The following is a 27,197-nucleotide window of genomic DNA, read 5'->3' as shown; positions in this document are numbered from 1 at the left end:
AGAAGTTTTTAGATTCTTACCTTTCCAAAAGCATCCAACCTAGGCAGCTCTTTTGAATCATTACTCTTTCTTCCTGTACTTCACTATTTTCCAAATTTTCTTTATTTTTCCCTATTCACTATGACTTTTTAATAATTTATTTTAGAAGAGTTTTAATTTTGTGGAAAAATTGCAATGATACTACAGAAACTGCTCATATATCCCACACCCAGTTTCCCCTATTACTAATGTCTTACATTGGTATGGTACATTTCCCAAAATGAATGAACCAATGTTTATTTTTTTCAACTAGACTTCACTTTTTGATAGGAAATGGTAAGTTTCTAGAATATGTGGGATGAGACATATTGCTGTGACCACCTTTGAAGAATATAATCTGCCATGTTGAGGTATAAGCAGAAACCAATCTTACGCATTTTCCTACTGCCTCTTTAAAACTGCACTGTGAACTCATTTTTCCCTACGCTTTGAAAAAAATTTCAGTCCAATCTCTTACTGTAGTAGGCTGTATTTACCTTTACTTAATGTTTCTCTGCAGGAGGATTGTACATTCCTGCCCTCATGACCTCAGGTGTAGCCACATGACTTGAACAGGATTAATGTGTCACTTCAGGGCAGAATCCTCGACAGGCAGCATGAGGTTTACCATGTTGTTCTTTCCCTCTGTCATGATGACAAGCAGTGTTCTAGGTAGTGACTATTCCCTCAGTCTAGATCCCAGAATGAACCACAGTCACAGCCAAGCTTTAGGATGTAGGGGGTAAGCGTCATGAGTTACATAGTTCTGCACTTCTGGGCCTCTCTAAAATACAAGTTCTTGTAGGCTATACTGAAACGCCGAAACAAAAAATCCTGTCTTGACATCTCATTTCTACTAGTCTCTTAGTGTTATCTTTCTGTAGATTTATGTGCATGAAACATTTCACAAAATTTTTAACTACAAAGTTGTTTTAAAAATCAACATTAATACATGGAAGGGAGAGCATCTGCACAGATCCGGGACCACAATAACATGTGGCATCCCATAAATCACTTAATGTCTGTGTTGCTTGTTATTCTTGCAAGTGGGAAAGTCCTATTTTAAAGAGGTGTTAAGAAAAACTAAACTATGTACGGAATATATAAATTAACACATCTTAGAGTACTATTTTTGGATACCTTGACAGAGATATAACTATTTTAAGAGATGTTTTTCATGGCTTTGTTTTATAACTCCCAAAAGCTAAGGGATGTATATATGACCAAGATGCCAAATAGATAATAGAACTGGGTCTCAGTTTTCTTGCTTAATTACTTCCCTATTCAGCATAAGTATTATTTTTGTTGTTTTTTTCCTACATCCTTCTGTATAACAACAGGATAAGATGAAAGATAAAGGAAATTATATCCCTTTCCTAAAGTCACTTGAGTGTCTTCTTTGGATCTGAAACCAGAACACACAGGCTTCCGCTTCAGGTAACTACTTCATCCCTCCCTTCCTTGTCATTACCTTCATTTTAAAAATTCTACTGCACGACAGAGAGCCACAGTACTCGTCATAGTTTGTTTCTGTATTAGAGGTATCTTTTTTGATGCAAAATCATGCACTATGTGTGCATCGGTGAGCAGCAGAAAATATTAAAGCCACATAACTAGGCATTTCTATACTTCTCATAGGTAGCAAGGCTATCAGTATGCCCCGTTATGAGAGTAATTAGGGTGATGAAGAGCCAACTTTTGGGAATGGAGTTTTGCCAGTAGCAGTAGGTACTGACCAGACAAGAGAATGAAGAGGTAGATGGATGTGAATGGTCTACATGACCCAGAAATTGCCATCCCTTTGATATCATTGACAAGCATAGATCATGAACCCTAATTCCTATTCATACAATTCTCTTAAATGCAGATAGCATACATAGAGTCATATATTGCTTATTGACAGGAATACATTGTGAGAAATGTGTTGTTAGGCAGTTTCATCATTGTGTGAACATCATAGAGTGTACTTATACAAACCTGGATGATATCGCTTACTACATGCCTAGGCTATATGGTATAGCCTATAGATCCTAGGCTACAAACCTGTACAGCATGGTACTGTACTGAATACTGTAGGCAATTTTAACACAATTGTATTTGTGTATCTCAAAGTACCTAAACATAGAAAAGGCACAGTAAAAATACAGTATTATAATCTTAAGGGACTATCATCGCATATGCACATCTTGATCAAAATGTCGTTATGTGGTGCATGACTATTTCTCCCTCCAGACTGGCAGCTCCATGATTGCAGGAGTCATGTCTGCCTTTTATATTCTTAGGCCCAGTAAAGCTCCTGGTTGAAGTGATGATTAAATATTTTTTGAGTAGATAGACTAAATGAAAACCACACATAGATCCAGCCTTTTGTCTTTTTTTTTCAGAGTATTCTATGGGTGTCAGTAGGCTCCTGTTCAGTTACTGCATTCAGCTCAGTGTCCAGGATTTCCATGTATAGTGCGGTCTTCCTTTGTTCAAAAGTGATTCCTTATGGTCCAATGGCCTATGAACTAAGAGGCAATAATCTATTTCCCACTCTCGCCCAATAAATAATGGTGAAGAAGGGACACAATTATCACAATAAAAAATTCCTATTTAAAAAAGAACAGAAGATGAGATGAGATGTGCAGTGGTCTTTGGTCTATAGCAATGCTGGTAGCCTGCAAGACAGGCATTATGAAATTCCCTACACTTTGATCAGGCCCTGATTCTACTCTCTGGAAGGACACACCTTTAATATCATCCTCTGAGATCTTTCTTTCCATCCTTTAGGTTTTGTTCCATTTCTTTGGTCCTCCTTGGGAAAATGGGCTGTTTAGCTTTTGCAGCTCACTTCTTGAAGAAATAAGCTTGGCTATCTCTAATAGTTTTGGCATTATCATTTATTTTGTGGTTTGTTTTGCACATTTTATATAAATTTTGTTTAGGAAGCATATTCATAAAAATATCCATTTTAAGTGTACAATTCAATGAATTTTGACAAGTATATATACTATTACTTCAATCAAGACATAGAATATGTTCATCACCCAAAAAGTTCCCTTATGTTTCTTTGCAGTCAGTCTTCCCCGACTCACTCCATCTCTGTCCCCAAGTGTCACTGATATGCCATTGCTATAAATAAGTTTTACATGTTCTAGAATTTCACCAAATATCCAGCTAGCAGTAACATCTCCAATTGCTACATAGATGTTATAATATTGTTTAAACTGTGTGTGACTCAAATTCAAATAAGAACTGCACACTGAAAATGACTGACATATCCTTTAAGTCTCTTTTAATTTCCTTCTCTCTCCTCTCATCCTAATAATTTGTTGCAGAATTTGGGTCATTTGTCCTGTAGACTTTTCTGACATCTAGATATTGCTGATTGCATTGGGTATTTAACATGTTCCTCTGTCCTGTGCTTTTTGCAGATGGTAGTTGACTTTCTCTGATTCTGTTTTGATTTTTTTTGGCCTCATGCGTTTTTAAATGGGTTGAAGGATCATATACTTTAACATTCTTTCGGTTTTAAGTAACAGAGAATTGAACTAAATATGCAAAATAGTGAAATTCGTTGGTTCACATAACTGAAAATTCCAGGGCATATCATGGATTTGGGGCTCATATCATATAATCATATTCTGGTTTTTCTATTTTTCTGCTTGCTACTGCTCTCTTCTGAGTTTTGGCTTCATTCTCTGTACCTTCTCTGGTTCAAATCCATAGGAAATAAAATTGCTTCCTGGTAGTTTAATTTTGTGTCACTGGCACTCATTGGCCTAGCCTGAGTATGCGTCCATCCTGAACTAATTAATAACACTAAGGAAATATGATATTCGGATTGGCCAGATTAGGGTGCCATGGTGAAGGTAGTTTCACAGGAACCACTTCAACTGTTACTCAGACTTTTAGTCTTCTCCCATGACAGTTGGTTTGCAGAGATAAATTTATTTTACCAACATAATTACTAACGAATTTCTACTATGTCTTTACATACAATAACCATTATTTAAAAACAGTATTTCCACCTAAGTGCAAGTGAATAGATTACAGTGTGTTTTGGTTAGTAAGGTCTAGGGGGAGGCTCCTTAGAACTGTCCCCCAAATTTCTCCCTACTAAGTAGCGGTCATCTACTATCTGTTATCGGAGAGGTGAGCTCTGCGGAAATAATGGTAGAGCTAAGTTTCAATACAGGACAAAGTGATATGCAAAGGTAGGGAAAAGGGAGAAGGGGGAGTGGGAGGCTGATCACAGGCCCATAAAGAAAACACGCAAGACACAGGGTGACAATGTATTTAAGGGGTGGGAACACTTCAGGTGAGGTTATCGTGTGGAAGAGCTCAGAAGTGGAACTTGGTCTACTTTACCAGGTTATTTTTAACGTCAACTGCAAAGTATTAGTAGTTTCATTTTTTGGCGGTGACTGCCAGCATCAGAGCGCGGCAGAAACTCCATGAGAAACGTCAGGATACTCTGGACCGAATACAGAATTCCGCGGCAGCCGCAGTGGCGAGGGTCAGACAGCTTCCCCCTGCCTGGCCTACCTACGAGTGGCAGAAGCAACCGGAATCACGCCCCTTCCCGGGACCGGCTCCGCGATCGCGTCACTTCCGGGCCTCAGCGATTCGCCTCCGGGTTAGGCTGAGCCTTCTGCTTTCTGTGACTGGTGGAGCTGCCGCGCTGTCCGCGTTATCTCCTCCCGGTGAGAACGAACCGCAGTGTTCACCGGCGAGGAGCCAGCCCTGTCCCGGTCAGAGAAAGACGACGAGGATACCTGGGAGCGGGCGTCGGCCGGGCTGGGCCGCGCCGGTGCGGGCTGGCGACTCTGCTCCTCCGCTTGCTGCTGTCTCTGGGAACTGGGTGCCAGCGCTGAGGGGCTTCCAGCGGACAGGGACCCCCTTCCCCGGCTCCCCTGCCCACCCTGCCGGGGAGGGCGGAAGATGCCGGTGAAGAAGAAGAGAAAATCCCCTGGGGTGGCAGCCGCAGTAGCGGAAGACGGAGGCCTCAAAAAGTGTAAAATCTCCAGGTACCATCTCCCCCCACCCTTCAAGCTTCCCTCCTCCCTCCTTTGCTGGACAACTGGAGGAAAAGGAGTCGGGCCCGGCCTGCCGGGCTGGGGCTGGAGACAGGTGAGGCCCCTTTGATCGAGCTAGGCGGTAGGTGCCGAACACCGCGAGTCTCCGCGCCCGACCCGACCTCGTGTTCGAGTGTGTGCACGCTGGCGTTTATGGAGAGACTAGAAGAGCCGCCCACGTTTAGAGTCTACGTGCCCTGCAGGGTGGGGAACAGATGCATATGTAAATTGCGCTGCCCCCCACCCCCACCCCACAACCGACCCTCAATCTCCTACTCCCGTATCGCTCCTCTGCCCTTTATTTCTAGACTTAGAAGTGAGTGCAGTTCCGCGGAAGGGTCACTTCTAGAATTTCTTTGTAGAGTGTGAAGAAAGCAGCACATAAGGAATCTTGTCAACTGTCTTGGGAATGGTAGAAAGGAAAACTTGTATGCTGTAATTGGCCTCCATATTTAGTATTTGGAGTGGCCTAACCCGGAAGGTCCCAGCAGGAGGCCTTTTAAATTGCAGGAGCCCCATTTTCTGGAAGTATAGTGCCTCACCTATGCCAAGTGCCTGTGTGCAGAGTTGGAAAGGCCCTGCATGCTTTTTGTCTTCTAGCATTCAGGACGCTGTTCGCTCTCAGCATAAATTAAATGATTTGTGAACTCTTGTACTCTGTCCTATTGGTAAGAAAGAAGACAAGGCAGAACTATATAGTAGTAGTTCTTTGATCCCTTTGTAGCACATCCTGGAGGCATCACAGCAAAATTATATGCTACAAAAAAATAACAGCAATTTTGGTGTGAGAAGTGGTTTTTGTTTTTTGTTTTTTTTTCTTTGTGACGGAATCTTCCACTGTCGCCCAGGCTGGAGTGCAGTGGCGCGATCTCCGCTCACTGCAACCTCCGCCTCCCGGGTTCAAGCGATTCTCCTGCGTCAGCCTCCTAAGTAGCTGGGATTACAGGTGTCCACCACCACACCCTGCTAATTTTTTGTATTTTTAGTAGAGACGGGGTTTCACTATGTTGGCCAGGCTGGTCTTGAACTCCTGACCTCGCGATCCGCCCGCCTCGGCCTCCCAAAGTGCTGGGATTACAGGCGTGAGCCACCTCGCCCGACTGAGAAATGCTTTTTTAAAAAATACCCATATTAGCTGCCTTTTCATCAATGTTTGGCACTTGATATGACAACTTAAGGTGCTACTATTAAAAGAAGACAGTAGCCAGGATTATAAGAAGGAAGTAATGCTAGAGCTCTCCTTAAACAGAGATCTGCTTAAACTGTGAGGTAGATGACTTATCTAGTCATCTTTTTTGTATATTGGTCGACTTTTTTCCCTCATTACTGTGTTTTGGTAAAGGAGTCTAAGAAGTATTTCTTGGGCTATTAATGTGAAAGATGATACACTTTTCTTATACCTCTTGTTAGCCAACATTAGAATTTGACATGGGTTTCTTTAGTAGCTCATATTTTTATAATATATAGGCAAATTATTAATTCATTTTTGTATTACTCTATCTCATGGCCATCTTAAGTATATAATGTATTAAAATTATTTAAGTACATCAAAATTGCTGAGCAGGCAGTATTATTAGAACTCAGGTGATACTTTGCTCTATCAATTTAAATTTTTAAATATAATACTCTTACTTTACATTACTCAATTACAGAGGTTCTAGCATTTCTATATCATTGTAGGATAATTATTTGAGTTCCTTGAAAAAAGTTTCTCTGAAAGTCATTAAATTCTAGAGGCCATTTTGAGCTTACCAAATTTTAGTTATTTTATGAAAAAGAGAAATTTTATGAAAAAAATGAAACAGAATGAACAGGAGCTAGGATTAAATACCCTGTCCCAATTATTTGGACTATTATTAACTTTTAGGGTTTTTTTGTTGTGTTTTTTTAAATCTGTGAAATTTAATATACCCTTAGGTCCTAAGTCATCATTTATCTTTAAAAATCTAAGCTTAGGTGATAAAACAACTCTTAATATAACATTTTATTTTGAAATATTGATTCATTAAGTATCAAAATATACTTCGTGTTTTCAATATTTATCTATTACACACAAATAGAATTTGTATACAAATCAATAGAATCACAATAAATATTTATACTTTTCCAACTACTAGGTTGAACTTCTTTGTAGTCTTTTAAAATGTGAGGAAATAACTTACTGATATTTTTGGATTTTGATACTGAGTGAAGAGGTGTTTGGGTTTTGTTAGCCGATAATTCTTACGTATAGACTACTGTTTCAAGTTGCAGTTACTTAACAACTTCAATTTTTTTCCAGTAATGCCAACCGAAGAAAAAAAAATCTTTGTTTAATGTGAATTGAAGTAGTTAATTTTGAACTTAGTTTTTCTCTAAGAGTTGAGATGTGATAAAAATCTTAGGCATCTGTGTGTTTTCTAAGCTATTGCAGATCCCAACCCCCTGCTAGACTAATAAGTGGAGAGGAACATTTTTCAAGCAAGAAGTGCCTGGCTTGGTTTTATGAATATGCAGGTAATGAAATTAATGTAAGAAGATACCAGTCATATGCTTCCAAAGTTTATTTGGCTCATTCATTTAACAAATTATCTGTTACAGGCCTGCTATGTGTTAGTGCTGTGAACTGGGATGAGGGTCGGGACTGACGATTGTGGGTAGGCTAAAAATTTGTTGCCAATTTAGGCTGATATTTCTTTAAATATATATTCAATATATATTTACTGGGAGGGAAGAAACTCATTTACTATTAATAAAATGTGTAAACAAAGATTCACTTATTTACATCCATTGGCTAAAGTAGTATTCTGGAAAATAAAAGGTATATAATAAAACATTTTTGTACTTGATATTGTGGAAAACACAAAGTACATAATAGAACATTTCTATTCAATATTCTTTTTTTGAAATTTTTCTGAACTAACATTTTCTGAAACTTTTGGGGAGACATAGGAAAAGATTTATACCCCTCAGTTATAATTGTATAACACATTTACCTTTTAATAATTATCATTTAGCCATCCACTTCTACTAGAGATGCAATAGTAAGAAAATAAATAGACTGATATTAATACAGTGTGATAAATACTGTATTCAGAAGATACACTGTTAGAGTTCATAGGAGGAATATATAACCCAGCTTTTAAAGTGTCATGGGAGTTTTCTAGAGGAGCAAACTTAACCTCAGTTAAATCCTGTAACTGGTGGATGAAGAGCCCTAGGCCCAGGTGGGGTTGTGTTTTAGAGGCAAAAGTCAAAGCCAGCCAGAGATGATGCTGAAGAGTTAAGCAAATATATGCACAAGAACACTTATACTATCTCATAAGCATATATGAAATTTTTTCCCCTTAGAATAATTTTGGTTTTTTTGGAGTTATTGATTTTAAAGCTTTTCTTTTTCTTTTCCCTGTTTCCTTTTTTTTTTTTTTTTTTTTTACCTGTTTCACTTTTTTTTTCTCCTTTTAGTCACCATCATTCTCAAAATGTTTGTTTAAAATAAAAGTGTATATGTAGCTATTGCCTTATATTTAGTGCTCATCCACATTAAGGTCTAAAGTGGTATACTTTGAACTTGAGGTATAAGTTTAGGCTAATTGTATGGAATGTGAGACTATTTTGAAAGGGGGGCAGTAACTTCACTGTTGGGATCAGCTGAGTGATCCCAAAGTACAATTTTAAAATTGTTTAGTGACAGAACAGATTCTTTCTAGACCAGAAGTAAATGCTATTACTGGCATCCCAAGACAACCACTAACCCAATTTAAATGAAGGGAATTCATTTCTTACTGACCTCCATTTAAAATGTTGACCCATTATCCCAAATGCCAGTTTTACTGGTATGCATGATATAGAATCAAAAGGTCATTCATCTTATTTCATTTATAAAGGTTACTAGATACAATAGAAATAGAAAATATTTTCCTCAACTAGGAACTTTCTAGGTAACATAAGATTCTAATTAAACATTTGTTTACTGTATTAGCATTTTTAATAGCCAACATAATAATTGCATTATTCAGGAATTGTCCTAGGTATAGTATTTTTTTCTTGTGACTATTCTGTTAAGTAGGTAGTATTATCACCACCTCCCCACTACGACTTTATTTTTTGAGACAGGGTCTCACCCTGTCGCCCACACTGGAGTGCAGTGCTGCCATCATGACTGCAGCCTTGAGCTCCTGGGCTCAGGCCATCCTCCCACCTCAGCCTTCCTAGTAGGTGGGATTATAGGCATGTGCCACCACGCCTGGCTAATTTTTTTAATTTTTTGTAGAAATGGGGTTTCACCATGTGGCCCAGGCTGGTCTCGAACTCCTGGGCGCAAGTGATCTACCTACCTCAGCTTCCCAAAGTGGTGGGATTACAGGCATGAGCTGCTGTGCTTGGCCATACCCTCATTTTATAGATGAGAAAACTGAGACTTAGATTAATTAACTTGCCCAAGATCATACAGTGACAAGAGCCAGGATTCAAACCCCGGTCCTTCTGATTCTAAAGTCCATGCTTTTTTTTTTTTGAGATGGAGTCTTGCTCTGTCGCTCAGGCTGGAGTGCAGTGGCCGGATCTCAGCTCACTGCAAGGTCCGCCTTCCGGGTTTACGCCATTCTCCTGCCTCAGCCTCCCGAGTAGCTGGGACTACAGGCGCCCGCCACCTCGTCCAGCTAGTTTTTTGTATTTTTTAGTAGAGACGGGGTTTCACCGTGTTAGCCAGGATGGTCTCGATCTCCTGACCTCGTGATCTGCCCGTCTCGGCCTCCCAAAGTGCTGGGATTACAGGCTTGAGCCACCGCACCTGGCCCCAATTCCATGCTTTTAACTACTATGCTTTTATGTATTTTGTATTTAAATTTTATAATGTTTATAATTATATATAGTTATAAACATTTTGTTATAATAGACATCATTTTGTGTTTATTTTTTATTTAAGCTAATTTTCACTTTTGCAAAGAAAATTTTGGTACTCTTGGTTAACTTCTGTCATCCATTCAATAAATACTGAGCATTTGTTTTGAATCAGGCACTGTGCTGAGTGCTGGATATATAGTGCTGAGCAAATCAGACACGATCCCTGCCTTTGGGGGACTTGCCTTCTAGTGAGGAAGACAGTAAACAGGTATGTAGGCAAGATAAGTACAGATTGTGGGGAGTTATAAGGATAATAAATATGGTGAGGTTCAGGAATAGAGAATAAAGAAGGGTTAGATGGACTTTCAGATAGAGTGATTAGGGAAGGCCTCTCTGTGGAGACCACTTTGTGCAGAGACCTGTTTAGGGAGGAACCGTGTGTTTTTGCCAAATAGTAACTGTTCTGTCTTGACATGGGTGTGTTCTTATTAAAATGAAGGCAATAATTTTGCCTACTAAGAATAATACATGTAAAGCCCTTAGCACAATACCTGGTAGTCAGAACTCAAATGTTAGTTGTTATTATTATTAAAACAGTAATAGCATTACACCATCAGATTTACTGGTTGTGTTTTTTACAGTGTTCCAAAATTAACTACTCTTATGTAGCTCATGTTGAAGGTGCTGTGTCACTGAGCTTTTTTTTTTTTCCCCCCCTAAGCATCTGTTATGGCTGGCATGGTATTAGGCCTTGCAGATATAGCTGGGAACATTTCTTTATAGTTATAAAGAAATCAGGAAATTGATGATGTTTTTCTTTTAGTTTTGAAAATATCACTAAACTTTTTACTATGGTATTATATCATGTGTGATAAGGCCGTTTTGTTCTTTCACAAGACCTCATTCTCGAGTGACAGTTAAATTAATGATTCAGTAATGTACTGACCTATGGTAATTAAAAACATGGAAAGTGAAAGGGCAGTTTTAAGATCTCATAGAGTCAAAAAATAAGTTTGGAATTGCATAGTCCTAATATAGTACCTAGCTGGTAGAGTAGCATGAACTCCTAGTATGAACAAAATCATTTCTATAGCTTCTTCAATTGAGTGGAAACCTAATTGTCCAAAAGAGTTAATTAAATTTAGCTCCAGAGGTTTTACCCATACAGTAGTTTTATTAGAAAGATTGGAAGCAGTGTTATTGGAAGGATTAACGTTTTGCAGTCTGGGGAAAGCACATTAGTTATAGACTTTGCTTTCGACTTAGATCTGTTACTATTTACATCACGTTGGCAATGTCAGTTAACATTTACAGACCTTATCTAAGTTATAAGTTATTATATCTCTATGTAATCTCATTTGACTTGATTCTAACCAAATTTTAATTAGTAATCACCAAGTAATCCTCCAGTTTCTAGGGGGGCTATACTGATATTTCCTTTTTTTTTTTTTTTTTTTTGAGATGGAGTCTCGCTCTGTCACCTACGCTGGAGTGCAGTGGCGCAATCTCGTCTCACTGCAACCTCTGCCACCTGGGTTAAGCGATTCTCCTGCCTCAGCCTCCTTAGTAGCTTGGATTACAGATGCCTGCCACCACGTCTGGCTAATTTTTGTAGTTTTAGTAGAGACGGGGTTTCACTGTCTTGGCCAGGCTGGTCTTGAAATCCTGACCTCGTAATCCATCTGCCTCGGCCTCCCAAAGTGATGAGATTACAGGCGTGAGCCACCGTTCCTGGCTTATACTGGTATTTCTTGACATCCTCTTCAGCTTTCTCTTCGAATCTCTAATGGCAACTTTGAGAGCAAGTATGTTTTCTTGATGCTTTAGAAAAATTTACAATATATTCTCATCATGGCTTTTAAAACAACCATTTGTCTTTTCCCTTAATTTTTTTTTTTTTTTTTTTTTTTTTTTTTTTTTTTGAGACAGGGCCTTGCTCTCTCTCAGGCTGGAGTACAATGGTGTGATCATGGCTCACTGCAGCCTCAAACTCCTGGGCTCAAGCAATCCTCCCACCTCAGTCTCCTGGGTAGCTGGGACCACCATACACGGCTATTTTTTTCTTTTCCCTGGAGATAGGGTCTCCCTATGTTGTCCAGGTTTGTCTGGAACTCCTGGGCTCAAGTGATACTCCCACCTCGGCCTCCCAAAGTGCTAAGATTATAGGTATGAGCCACCGCACCTAGGCCTCTTAAATTTTTAAATCTGATTTTTTCTTTCAATCATATATAAGAATACATACTCAGTTATGCATTTTTAACACCTTTATTGTATATGTATGCCTTTTAAATTATAAAATTAACACATTCTAATTTAAACAGTTCTCCAAATATATAAAGGAAGAAAAAGCACCCTATAATTAATCACCCCCTTCACCTTTTAACACATGAGTGCATTGTTAGTACTTACTTAAACCTAATAACATTTACCATGTTACACAAAAAAATTAAAAAGGGTTTTGGCTTCAGACCATGTATTAATGTCATCTTAGCAGCTTGGATCCCAGGCAGCAAGAATGTATTGACTTTATGTTGTGTTAGTAACCTAAAGATGGTGCTATCAAATCTACCTGAGCAGCCTTGGTCTAGTCCATGGTTTATAAAGCTGGAAGATTTTCATCCTTTAAAAAGGAGAACAGAGGCTTCTCTTGACTATTAAGAATAATACCTCAAGATTATATTTTCAAAATCCCATAGCAGTAAACACATTTCTCATATTATTACAACATTTGTTTTAGTCTTATCCAGTCATAAAAGAGACTAGTGATGATGTAATTACTGTATTTTGGGAATCTTATAACATTTTGAAAAAATGATAATTGATGTATTGATTTATTAGTGTTGCTAAGGGTGTAAAATAAGGAACAAGTTAAATACCAGTAATTAATTTTTGGACAAATGATAGACATTAGCTAATTGAAAGATTAAACTTTTTTTTCTACATTAAGGTGATATTAATGCTTGCTGTCTATTTTAGAACCAAGATGATAAGGAAAATAGCTCTTTCTGGAAATGGAGTGTAGTAATTTCCATAAGTCATTATTTCCAAAATACGTTTGTCTTTTTCAATAATTAAATTATATTTGAGTATATTTCAAAAGGGTAATAAATGGCCTGTTTTATAAGTAAACATTAAACCCTTCTGATTACTGTATTGAACTTTATGTTGGTTCTGATATTCCAGTAGATTAAGAAGCTCCAGCTGCCTTATGTTTTTTCATATTCATACATTGTCAAAAATTTTATTCAGAGTAAGCTCTCAGTAAATTTTTTTTTTTTTAATGGATTGGTTTGAGTTTTTGTACTGACTCATGATTGATACTAATGGAGTATTTCTTTGCTGCTTTTAAAAAAACTAGCCGGGCGAGGTGGCGGGCGCCTGTAGTCCCAGCTACTCGGGAGGCTGAGGCAGGAGAATGGCGTAAACCCGGGAGGCGGAGCTTGCAGTGAACTGAGATCCGGCCACTGCACTCCAGCCTGGGCGACATAGCGAGACTCCGTCTCAAAAAAAAAAAAAAAAAATTTCTTAATTTCATATTATAATGTGTTCAAAGAATACTTTACAAATATTAAATTTTAAATCCTGTAGCAAATATTTATACTTATCAAAGCTATGCCAAAATTCAGATTTAATTATTTGCAAAATATTGTGTGTTCATGGGTACTTTTAGCGTGATGGTTTATGTTTTATGTTGATATTATAACAAAATAATGTAAATTATTTTTGTCTTTGAAGGTCCTGATGAAGTTGTAGGGCCAGAAGGAATGGAAAAATTTTGTGAAGACATTGGTGTTGAACCTGAAAATGTATGTTTTATTTCTAAGTAGAATGGAATATAAGTGGGATATAGCATATTCATAAATTTATAAAAATTGAGACACTTTAATCTTGTATGAAGATTTTATTTCTTCATGTTTAATATTGTAAATTTGCATTTAGGGCACATTTAATCAGTTTAAGTTGGGCAAATGTGTTCTTTCTTGATACAAATGTTACATGTAATAGAATAAGAGATTCTACCTTCAGAAACTGTTAGAACTTTTTACTTTTAAGAAATTGGCACATCTCAATTTCTTTATATATAGTTAATAATTCCAGAGGTTATACTCTTTAATAGTTGAAGGATGGAAGTAGTTGTGTAAAAATGCTCTCCATGATAAATATAGACATGATTATCTCTATGCTGACTTTTCCCCTATCCTTTATGTTCTGTTCTTTCCAGATTATTATGTTAGTTTTAGCGTGGAAATTGGAGGCTGAAAGCATGGGATTTTTTACCAAGGAAGAATGGTTAAAGGGAATGACTTCATTACAGTAAGAAATTTTTTTAAAAAACAAATTTGATGGCCTATTTGAAGATCTTAATTGATATTTTGTGCTTCATAATTTTCAGGAGTAAGGTTGCACCTTAAATCAAATCTGTTTGATCTATAACAATTAGTTTGGGGATTGAAAAAATTAAATTGTGGTCTTGACAAATGAATAGGTACCCCATGTTTTATATTCTCTAAGAAAGAACCTTAGTACAGTCCTATTAAAATTGCTTGATTCTCTTCGTGAGTCACTTAAAAGTTCATGATCAAAGACCTACTTATTTACAGGTTGTTTAAGTATAAGGTTTTCCCTCTCTGAATACAGAATTCTACTATCTAAGTATGTTTGTTGGGCAGCTCTAAGCTCTAGGGCCTCCTATCCCTTGTTTGTTTTTATATTTGACTTTGAAAATTTGAAGATAGAGTTACATAACAGTTTTATGCCTTCTTTATTGCCAAGTGAATTTCATAAAGGACAAAAGTGGAAATGTCGTAACTGCTCCCATGCACTCTTTACCCATTTTATAGTCCTACACTTTCAGTTTAGGATCCTGCCTTTCAGCATTTTCATAAGTTGCAGAATTGCACCTTGTAAAAATAATTTGGTTTTGGCTTTTCTAAATGAAGTGTGCTTAATTTCAGAGTCAGTTAGTAATTTTGTGTTAATTGTGTAGTATCATGTTTGTAGTGTTTCTGCAGAGTATTAGTTATCAACATTCTAAAATAGAAGAAGCATTAATTTATAACATTTTTGAGGCAAAAACTGGGGCTTAATTAGCTGTGTGGTTTCCTATTGTGATTATGCTTTCATTAACACATGTAATTATTTTTTGCCGGGCCTTAAATTTTTTTTTAAAGTATTTGTTTATGAGGCACTAAAATTTTTAAATTTGAATTTTCAGTGCCTAATGGTTTATAATGCTCTTTTTTAACTGACATTAACATGTTGACACGTAGATACTTTATATATTTATTATTGGGTAAAAGCCTTTGCTTGTGTGAACCGAATCATAATTTCTTGAATGGAATATAAAATCAACCCTCCTACTTCCATTTTTTTAATAGTCTGAGACCCAGAGAGGTTAAGAAAATATTAGGCTCAGTTCCTTAGTAGTAGTGCTTAGTTAGAACCTAGAATTCAAATTTTCTGATTACCTATCTATAATCCTGTATTCCTATTATATTGTTACTTTCTATACATTCCTTATAAAATAGAGGACCATTATTTTTAAATTATAGCATTTGCTACCAAGACTGAATTCTGCCATACATTTAGGTGTCATAATATGCCCAGTTAAATACATTGATTCTGAAATTCTTTGGATTATTTCTCACCATTTAATTAGCTTTTTAGAGAAAGATTAAATAAAATATACAAAGGAATATGAAAAGAATATAGGCTTTGTACAACTCAATGTGTTTTATTAAAATGTATGTTGTAATATGGCTTGTTGTAAGACCTTTTTTGTCATTATAAGTGCATTTTGGACTACTACTCCTCCTCCTCTTTGGATACTGCTTTTTGAAGTATCTCAGCTAACAGGTGGCTATATATTTTTAAACCTAAAATTTTCTTACTTATGTTTTTGCATAAGTTGATGCAACATAAAAAGTCTTTTTATAACAAAAATGTGTAAGCACAAAGCATTTCTAATATATGCTCCTGAATAATTAACATCATATGGTTTTGGGTACAAGAATAGAAACTGAGTGGCCCATGAGCAAGTTTTTTTTGAGATGGAGTCTCGCTCTGTCGCCAGGCTGGAGTACAGTGGCGCGATCTCGGCTCACTGCAGCCTCCGCTTCCTGGGTTCAAGTGATTCTCCTGCCTCGTCCTCCCGAGTAGCTGGGACTACAGGCTTGTGCCACCACGCGTGGCTCAGTTTTTGTATTCTAAGTAGAGACAGGGTTTCATTGTGTTAGCCAGGATGTTCTCAATCTCCTGACCTCGTGATCTACCTGCCTCGGCCTCCCAAAGTCCTGGGATTACAGGTGTGAGCCACTGTGCCCAGCCAAGCATGGTTTTTATTAGCACACCTTTCCTCTAGGAAGGTCACAGGGTATACAAAATAAGAGAATTATTCAGCACGTAAACTTGTCCCAGAAGTTTCTCTTTCACTCATTTATTATTCCTTGCCCATTTGCCTGGAATAATATACTGTAGAGCCTTGAAGCTACTGAGGAATGCCTGAAGTGAGCATTCTTGACCTAGAAAATCGTTGTTTTTTTTCCCTCATGATCTGGTTTACCATGTGAAATACAAAGTGTTCTTCCTTAACTGGCTAAGTCTTATTACTCCTTGAATTTTCTTATTAAAAACTTGCTGTGGATAAAACAGTTTGAAATTTAAACAAAGGAAGACAAAAAATCTGTCTTTAGAAATTATTCATTGCTTAGTATACTTGATGTTCTATATAATAAACATAATCTTAAAATATAAAACTTTAGTATCAGTTCCCTTTGATATTTTTCATACTTTTATAATTTCACCTGGGCATCTAATGATCTCTTAAATCATCTTAAGATAGTCATGAATTGTTTCAGTTAATTAATATTAACCCATAAAACTCTTTATAACTATGTTGGTCTGTTAAAAAATAGTCTGGTAGTTTAAAAAATACACTATGTTAAAGGATAGTAGACTGTAACAGTCATGATTAGTTATCTATATTGTGTAATGCTTTATAGTTTGCAGACTACTTTGTTAACATTCGTTCATTTTCTATTCATATAGGCTTTCTATAACTGAATTGGCTTTCCTTTTGAGTGAAAGAATTTGTGGGTATATGAACTTGGATTTAACTGGCCTAGACTAGTCATTTTGTAAGTTTCAAGGGATGAAATTGCCATATGCTTTTCACATCCATTCTTCCATGTAGTTTTCATCTTTGTTTAATAATAGCCAAATTTCCTTGCAAATCTAAGGGGTTTTTTTTTTTTTTTTGAGACAGGCTCTGACTCTGTTACCCAGACTGGAGAGCAGTGGCACAATCATGGCTCACTGCAGCCTAATCTCCTGGGCTCAAGTAATCCTCCCACTTCAGTCTCCCAAGTAATTGGGACCACAGGCACATTCCACCACACCTGGTCAATTTTTTTTTTTTTTTTTTTTTTAAGAGACAGGGTCTCACTATGTTGCCCAGACTGGTCTCAAACTCCTGGGCTCAAGTGATCCTCCAGCCTTGGCCTCCCAAAGTGTTGCAATTGCAGGCATATGCCACTGTACCCAGTATCAATTTTAATTTAATTTTGTAGATATTTATATTAGAAACTTATATTATTTAAGGCACAGTATCACTTACTGGTGATCACAGTGAGGCATAAGATGCAGCTTTTGTCCTTTAGTTATATTCTGCCAGGTCAGGGAAAACATTACAATACTATAACCCAGCCAACGTTTTTGGCACCAGGGACCAGTTTCGTGGAAGACAGTTTTTCCACGGATGGGGCGGGGGCGAAGGGAGGGATGGCTTCAGGATGAAACTGTTCCACCTCGGATTATCAGGCATTAAATTCTCATAAGGTGCATGCAACCTAGATCCCTTGTGTGCACAGTTGACATTAGAGTTCGCACTCCTATGAGAATCTAATGCTGCTGCTGTTCTGACAGGAGGTGGATATGCTTGCTCTCCCGCCTGCCACTCCCTCCTGCTGTGCAGCCTGGTTCCTAACAGGCCACAGACTGGTACTTATGCTCAGCCCAGAGATTGGGCACCTCACTGTAACCATAAACCAAGGAGAATGTGACAAGTGCTAGAGTGGAAATACAAGATACTATGAAAGCACAGATGAGTAAGGTTAATTTCAGCTAAGTAGGTAGGTAAATCTTTATAGGTGTGACCTGTGAACTAGAACGTGAAGAATGATTAGGATTTTGTTCATTGAGGATACAGGAAAACGTTTCAGAAGAGGGAAATTGTGAGCAGAACCTTGAGGAAGGAAAGCATATGTTTGAAGGAAGTAGTTTGATTTCTTAGAATTGTAAAGTACATTAAAAATTGCCAGGATAGGTTTTGAATTCTAGTATTTTGAGTGATGGCTTCACTGTGGAGTGCTTTAGCTAATATGTTGAGAGAGTTTAAATCTATATTACAGATACTGGGAAACCTTCAGAGATTTTAAAGCACAGGAATTGTAAAAGATTTGGGGGATAATTTTCAACGAGCAATTGTGTTTAATATTTTAAAGTCATAGTCTCTTTTGAGAGTCTTATGAGTACTATGGACCTCGTTCCCATTAAGAGGCACATGTACTGCTAGACATAAAAATTTGATATGCTCTCAGGAGGTTATGGAATTTCTCTTCCTTCATCTACAGATACGAGGTTCCAAGGATACTTGGCGAGTTTTTGTTCTGGCATAGTGTACTAGAGTGGAGGTCTTTTCTCATATCTGCTAGCCAAAAGTCTGGTGTTGGAGCAGGGGCGAAATACTATGCCAGTGGAGAAAACTGAACACAGACCTTTGAAGAGGACTATACTTGATTATGATAATGAAAAAAAGACAAGAGCTTCTGAAAACAGTGGTAGTAATTAAGCTGCCTGCCAGTAGGCTGCAGTTTGTAAATCTAGTCTCTGTTTTGAGCCCTGGACTTTTAAGTTTAAAGGAAATGGCGTGGCTTGACCATCTGAGAGAGAGGGGAATAGGGAACATTTATACGATTTTTTTTGGTCGGGGTGGAAGAGGGGAGTAAATGAAATGCCATCATGTGTGTAGTGTGACTGTCATTCATTTAGCATCTGGGGCCAAACTACTAATTGCCATTAGCATCCTTCCCCTCTGTTCTCTCTTACAGGTCATTGTGACAATTTCAAAATGCCCCTCTGCACATTTTCAAATACCTGTAGAAGTAGATGGTATTGTTCTGGTTGAGAGAGCTTATTTAGAGGAAGTTCTAAATCCAGAACCTTGTGACACAATTCTTCATGTTACACATCAGTGTGTCACAGCGGTCACTGGGACTTATGGATTAGGAAGAGAGCCTCACTTACATCTAATACATACATGAGACTTTCTTCTCACTTTGAAGGTCTTTAATGAAACACAAGTTCAAAAGCCTCCCTTTGTAATCAGATGCTTCGCAATACCAGGAAATTAATTTCCAAGTCCTAATGTTGAAATTAAAACCCATTTCTTCTCTTTTTAACCACAGTGGCCTTGGAGAATGGTGTACCATATTGTGGCAGTGTTCCCTAAACTCTGTGGTTTTATTTGGTTGTTATTCAGAAAACTATCTCTTGCTTTCGATAGTATGCTGGTTAAGTATGCATTTCTTTTTATTGCAGAGGAAATATACTTTTTTCTAAACTTCCCAATTTCTGAGGTATTGATGTTAGTATTTTGGAGCTAGATTCAATATAAAAATCGTATAGCTGTTAGTAACTGCTTTGGTATGTTGGTTTTGCCAGATATGTTCACAGTCTTTATGATACTGAAAATAAATATGGAGGTTTCTGCTCTTACTCTTTTTTTTTTTTTTTGAGGCAGAGTCTTGCTCAGTTGCCCAGGCTGGAGTGCAGTGGTGCAATCTCAGCTCACTGCAAGCTCCGCCTCCCAGGTTCACACCATTCTCCTGCTTCAGCCTCCCTAGTAGCTGGGACTATGGGCACCCAGCACCACGCCCAGCTAATTTTTTTTGTATTTTTGGTAGAGACGGGGTTTCACCATGTTAGCCAAGATGGTCTTGATCTGCTGACCTCGTGATCCACCCGCCTCAGCCTCCCAAAGTGCTGGGATTACAGACGTGAGCCACAGCGCCCGGCCTATTCTTTTTTTACTCTATAAAAAAGTCTGTTGGATTCTTTCTCTGCTCAAGATTTACGGTAGACCTTTAGGAATGGTATGATAGTTTCTGCTAAGGTGTGTAGTGTAGGTGATTTTTAATCCATTTGCCTCAAAAGAAGTATATCAAGGACTGTGCTAAGCATTTAACACATGGATTCTCATTTAATCTTTATGGTTGTCCTATGAAATTATTATTGTTACCATTTTAAAAATAAGATAACTGAGGCTGAAAAAGGTTAAGTAACTTGCCATATAGTTGTCCTATTAAATTATTGTTGTCGTCATTTTAATAACAGGGAAACAGGCTGAAAAAGGTTTAGTAACTTGCTGAAAGCCACATGGCCAGAAATGGAGAAGCTAGAATTTTAACCAATCTGTTTGACTTGAAAATTTGTTTCTGTCTTCACTTTATTTTTAAGCTTATTGAAAAATTACATGAGATTGTAACTTTGTGTACCTGTGAAATATAAAATATTTGGAAAATATTATAATTTGTTGGATTCTGATCTCTTTAGTGACTTCTCAGTCACTATGTGCTTTGTGATTTTGTTTGATCTACCATTTACCACTAAGTTTCTCCCAGATAGGAATTTTGAAACATGATATAATTAAATAAATAAATCACCTACCCTGCGGTTTATTTTTGGTAGTCACACTTTTATCTAACAAATATTTTTGGAGTGCTCTATGTCAGGCCCTGTGTTATGCTATGACAGTGATTTTTAAAATCTGGTGGTAAGGAAAGAAAGAACTTTGAATGTCAGGAGACATCTTTTATCTTCTTTGCCCTCTTAAGACTTAAGTCTAAAGTCTGTTAAGATTCTGCGTGAGATTTTGTATGAAAGATGTGACTCATATTACTTTTTAAAAAATATGTAAAACATTACTTTAGAAAAACCTTGAAGATATAGAAGATGAGGCCCTACTTAAGTCTTGGTGGGAAAGGGAGTACATGTAACTAGATACTTAAAATGTAGGACCCTCTGAACATTTTCAAGTGATGGTTTGGAGGTCTTGAAGACTTCATCTCCATGTTTTCAAACATTATAGTGGCCTGTAATCTGAGAAATTTGTTTTGCATATCCCCATGGTAGAAATCAGCTTTCATTAAAGCATTATTTTTCACATAATGAATAATTTTTGCACTAACAAACCACTTGGTGAAATAGTAGGTAATGGAATTTCTAACAAGTAAGAATAATTTTTTCTTGTTTCCTCATCAGGCACATTGTGCATTCATTCGTATATAAGGAATTCCGGTTAACTTGTCCAAATTTTGATTTCCATTTCTGGCAATATGGCTCCTGAATGTGTGGAGAAACCATTTCTCATGTAAAACACTTAAATACTGGATAACATATAAAAACATCTTGGCTGGGCGTGGTGGCTCACACCTGTAATCCTAGCACGTTGGGAGGCTCAGTCGGGCAGATCATGAGGTCAGGAGTTTGAAACCAGCCTTGCTGACATGGTGAAACCCCGTCTCTACTAAAAATACAAAAATTAGCTGGGCATGGTGGCGTGCGCCTATAGTCTCAGCTACTCGGGAGGCTGAGGCAGAAGAATCATTTGAACCCAGAAGGCGTAGGTTGCAGCGAGCCGAGATCATGCCACTGCACTCCAGCCTGGGCGACAGAGTGAGACTCCGTCTCAAAACAAAAAAAGTTTTTAAAAGTATACTTGGACTTGCCTATAAGGAAAATAATCAGAAGCCAGAAATGGTGAGTGATGGTGATTACATAGAGATCTATGGAGCTGACATTTACCCTGAAGAAACCTACCTATTCCTAGTCACCTAGGGTCTGGCTGTTGACGTGTCATCCATGTTGAGAACAGGGTACACATTTCAAGCAAGACCTTAATAGGATGGGAATCAGATCAAAAACATTGATGACAAACTTAGGCAATAACTGGAGATTTGATGACCTGGGCTTGGTTTTACATACAATTAGAGGTAAAGGTCTTCTACCAGAGAGAATTCCTAGTCCTCCATCTTCTGTCTTGCAGATTTGGGGCTGGAATTCACTGTATGACCCATGCCAAAAACGTATTTTAGAATAAGACTCCCCTGTTTGTAATGGAATGTAAAGAAATTTGTAAAATTTATTCTGTAGAGAAATTTTACACAAACCTCAATTTTTGCAGAAAAAAGTTCCATGATCACTAAATGTATAATCAGAAATCACTAAACATATTGAGAAATCAATCTTAAAAAATGAACTTGAGAATCAGACCCTTTAAGATTAGTGTATGAATTATCACAATTTCCACATAACTCTATAGTTACAGAAAAGAGAACGGTCTTAGATATCAGACTCCAAATAATTAAATTTCTGAAAGTGAAAAACAGCAGATTAAATACTCGGTGGCTGGGCGCAGTGGCTCACACCTGTAATCCCAGCCCTTTTGGAGGCCAAGACGGGCCAATCACGAGGTCAAGAGATTGAGATCATCCTGGCCAACATGGTGAAACCCTGTCTCTACTAAAAATAGAAAAATTAGTGGTAGTGCATGCCTGTAGTCCTAGCTACTCGGGAGGCTAAGGCAGGAGAATCGCTTGAACCGGGGAGGTGGAGGTTGTGGTGAGCTGAGATCGCACCACTACACTCCAGCCTGGGGACAGAGCGAGACTCCATCTTAAAACAAACGAACAAAAACTCAGCAGATGAGATAAAAGATAGATGTAGTTGATGTGTAAGGATGAGTGATCTGCAATATCTAAGGAAATTAGTGCAGAGAGGTAGCAGGGGAATGTGAAAGAGATGCTAGCAGACATGGAAGATAAATTTTTTTACCGTTGAATTTTCAGAGTTCGCTGATATTAGTCTTTTGTTGAATGTGTGTTTTGCAAACATTTTCTTACATTCTATAACTTCTTTCATTCCTGTAACAAGCTCTTTTGCAGAGCAAAAGTTTTTGATGATGTCCAGTTTATTAATTTTTCCTTTTATGGAGTGTACTTTTTTTTGAGAGTCTCACTCTGTTGCACAGGTTGGAATGCAGTGCTGTGATCTTGGCTCACTTCAACCTTCACCTCCTGGGTTCAAGTGATCTTCCCACATCAGCCTCCCTAATATCCACACATGCATGTGCTATCATACCTGGCTAATTTTTCTATTTTTTAGTAGTGACAGGGTTTCACCATGTTGGCCAGACTTGTCTGGAACTCCTGACCTTAAGCGATCTGCCCGCCTGAGTCTCCAAAAATGTTGGGATTACAGACATGAGCCCCCAGCTCAGTTTTGATGTACTTTTGATTGTACTTTTGATGTCAAGTCTAAGAATTATTTGCCTAGCCTTATATCCTGAGAATTTTCTCATGTATTTTTCTAGAAGGCTTGCATTATTAAATTTTACATTTAAGTCAGTGGTACATTTTGAATTAATTTCTGTAAAAGGTATGTAAAGGTTGTACATATTTGTGTACATTTATTTCTGGGTTTTCTTTTCCACTGATGTGTCTTAACCTTCTGCCAGTACCACACAGTCTGGATTACTGTGGCTAAATAGTAAGTCTTAAAATCAGACAGACTGATGGCATCCTTTTTCAAAATTGTTTTAGGTATTCTAGTGTATTTGCTTTTCCATATAAATTTTAGAATAATCTTCTCTTTACAAAAATATCTTGCTGAGATTTTGGTTAAACAGCATATAAATTTGGGGAGAATTGATGTTTTTACTATTTTGAGTCTTTGAATACTCTGATATTCCTGATATTGGTAATTTTTGTCTTCTCTCTTTTTTTTGTCAGTCTTGCTTTGAATACTGGAAAATAGATAATGTCTCTTCACTTTTTTAGGTATTTGATTATTTTAATCAGTTTTGTGTAGTTTTCAGCATATAAGTCCTATACCTCTTTTGTTAGAATTACACCTATTTTATTTTTACTTCAACCTGTTGTAAATGGTATTTTACATTTTATTGTCCACATGTTCATCACTAATATATAGAAATACAATTGATTTTTGTATGTTATCTTGTATCCTGTGACCTTGCTGAACTCACCTATTAATTCTAAGATGTTTTATGTATAGACCTTGGATTTTCTACATAGTCATGTCATCTGGAAATAGGGACAGTTTCTCTTTTCTGATCTATATATCTTTTCTTTTTTTAAATTATTATACTTTAAGTTTTAGGGTACATGTGCACAACGTGCAGGTTTGTTACATATGTATACATGTGCCATGTTGGTGTGCTGCACCCATTAACTTGTCATTTACATTAGGCATATCTCCTAATGCTATCCCTCCCCGCTTTCCCCACACCACAATAGGCCCCGGTGTGTGATGTTCCCCTTCCTGTGTCCAAGTGATCTCATTGTTCAATTCCCACCTATGAGTGAGAAAATGCGGTGTTTGGTTTTCTGTCCTTATGATAGTTTGCTCAGAATGATGGCTTCTAGCTTCATCCATGTTCCTATAAAGGACATGAACTCATCCTTTTTTATGACTGCATAGTGTTCCATGGTGTATATGTGCCACATTTTCTTAATGCAGTCTATCATTGATGGACATTTGTATATTTTGTGTGTATACAAAGACTTGGTTGATTCCAAGTCTTTGCTATTGTGAATAGTGCCACAGTAAACTTATGTGTGCATGTGTCTTTATAGCAGCATGATTTATAATCCTTTGGGTATACGCCCAGTAATGGGATTGCTCGATCAAATGGTATTTCTAGTTCTAGATCCTTGAGGGATTGCCACACTGTCTTCCACAATGGTTGAACTAGTTTACAGTCCCACCAACAGTGTAAAAGCATTCCTGTTTCTCCACATCCTCTCCTATCTCTTTTTTTTTTTTGACTTATTGCATGAGCTAGAACTTCTACCACTATGTCGATAAGAGTGGTAAGAGTATGCATCTTTTCCTTGTTCCCCATCTTAGAGAGAAAACGTTGGCTTTCACTGTTATGTTACATATAAGTTACTTATTTATGCTCTACCAAGTTGAGGACATGTCCCTCTTTTTTTTTTTTTTTTTTTTTCCCCTGAGAGTTTTATCATGAATGAATGTTAACTTTTTAAAGTGCTTTCTCTGTATTAAATGATAAAATTATGGGGCTTTTTTTGTGTTTGCCTGGTTTTGGTATCAAGGTAATACTGGCTTTATTAAATAAAGTTTTCTTTATCTTTTAATTTTTCTTTTTAAAAATATTTTAAATTTTCTTAATCTTTTATGTTTTGAGAGAGATTATATGGAATAAGTCTTTAAGGGTTTGGTAAAATTCTGTAGTGAAACCATCTGCTCCTGGAGTTTCTTTTTTGAAAGTTTTAAAATGTTGAATTCAATTTCTTTAATAATAACAGGGCTACTCAGATTATCTACTGTATATTGTATGTGTTGTGGTAGTTTCTGTTTTTCAGGGAACTTATTGGTCCATTTCATACAAGTTTTCATGTAGAAAAATCTTTATATGTGTAAAATTTTTATATCTATATAAAAATCTATATGAAATCTATATATAAAATATCTACATAGATATAGATTATAGATATCTATATAGGTCTATAGATATAAAATATCTATAGATTAGATATAGATCATATAGATATGGATTATATAAAATTATATATAGATTTTATCTGTATAAAAATCTTTATATGTGTAGAAAAATTTATATGTGTAGAGTTGTTCATTGTGATCTCTTACTATCATACATTGTGTATGTTCAATGTGTATCCCTTACTATGCTTTTGATAGCTGTGGGTCTGTAATGATACCCCATTTCATTCCTGATATGAGTAATTTTTGTCTTCTCTCTTTTTTTGTCAGTCTTGTTAGAAAATTGTCAATTTTATTGATCTTTTCAATGTGCTTTGTTGCACTGATTTTTCTGTTTTCAATTTCAGCAGTTTCTGCCCTTATTTACTTTGTCGTGCTTGCTTTATGTTTATTTTGCCTTTCTTTTTCTGAATTCTAGAGATATAAGCTTAGATTGTTGATTAAGGCTTTTTCTTTTTTCTAATGTGTGTATTTAGCACTATAAATTTCCCTCTCAGTACTGCTTTATTTGTGTGTCAACATTTTGATATGTTGTATTTTCATTTAGTTTAATGTATTTTTTGTTTTCCCTTGAGACTTAACTTTCCCATGGATTATTTAGGTGTTTACTGTTTAGTTTCCAAGTGTTTGGAGATTTTGCCTTTAACTTTCTGTTGTTGATTTCTAGTTTGATTCCATTGTTGTCAGAGAATACATTCTTTTTTATTTCAGTTATGTTTACTCTGTTGAGGGGTTTATATCTCCGGATTGGTCTATCTTGTTTGATGTTTTCTGGGCACTTGAAAATAATGTGTATTCTGTTGTGTTTGAATGAAGTAGTCTGCTACGGTCAACTAGATCCTGTTGGTTGATGATGTTAAGTTCTGTGAGTTTGTTGAATTCTATCTAGTGTTTCTATCAATTGCTGAAAAAAGGGTGGCGAAATATGCAACTCTAATTATGAATTTTTTTCTCTTTTCAGTGCTACTTCACACATTCTGCAGCTCTATTGTTTAATGTATATAGGATTGCTTAGAATAGTTTAGGATTGCTATGTCTTCCTGATGGAGTGACCCTTTTGTTATAATATAATTATCCCCTCTATTCTGATCATTTTCTTTACTCTGAAGTTGCTCTATTTTAATATCATCTAATGTAGAAATCCACTTCCTGCTTTCTTTTAATATTTCTATGAGATATTATTTTCCATTGTTTCACTTTCAGTCTGCCTATACTATTTGAAGTTAAAGTTTCTTCTAGACAGCATATGTTTGGTTCATGCTTTTTAAAATCCATTATTGGTGTAGACTACTTACTGTCATGTAATTATGGATATATTAGGGCTTAAGTCTACCTTGTATTTTACAGTTCAAAATTTTCCATTTGGTTCTTTTTTTATATCTTATATTTCTTTGTCCTTGGACTCTTTTTGCTGAGACTTTATATTTTTTCATTTTTCTATTATGTTTTTAATTACTTGTTGAAGCATTTGTATGATAGCTACTTTAAAATGTGTCAGCTAATTCTCAGCATCTCTGTCATTTTGGTGTTTGCGAGTATTGACTGTGTTTTTGCATTCCATTTGAGATCTAGGTTTGACAAGTGATTTTTTAACTTGAAACCTGGATATTTTGGGTAGTATATTATAAAACTCTGCATCTCTGGATCATATTTAAATCTTCAGTTTTAGCTAGCTTACTCTAATGCTATTCT

General features: G+C 36.8%; 1 protein-coding gene across 4 annotated transcripts in view; it reads left to right on the top strand.

Annotated features, from left to right (window-relative positions):
* The first annotated feature begins 4,656 nt into the window (after window positions 1-4,656).
* DCUN1D5 (defective in cullin neddylation 1 domain containing 5) overlaps window positions 4,657-27,197 on the top strand; it is a 30,280-nt gene continuing 7,739 nt past the window's right edge. Inside the window, exons 1-4 of one of the 4 annotated variants that reach the window (XM_015115529.3) lie at window positions 4,657-5,133; window positions 7,483-7,574; window positions 13,638-13,708; window positions 14,125-14,216. In XM_015115529.3, the coding sequence (XP_014971015.1) occupies window positions 13,667-13,708; window positions 14,125-14,216 (134 nt within the window). In that variant the 5' untranslated portion in view covers window positions 4,657-5,133; window positions 7,483-7,574; window positions 13,638-13,666. 4 annotated transcript variants of the gene reach the window in all.

This window comes from Macaca mulatta, chromosome 14 (genome assembly GCF_049350105.2).
Source record: "Macaca mulatta isolate MMU2019108-1 chromosome 14, T2T-MMU8v2.0, whole genome shotgun sequence".
NCBI classification, from domain to species: Eukaryota; Metazoa; Chordata; class Mammalia; order Primates; family Cercopithecidae; genus Macaca; species Macaca mulatta.
The sequence above is the reverse complement of the archived record's forward strand: the minus strand, read 5'-3'. Positions and strand labels throughout refer to the sequence as shown.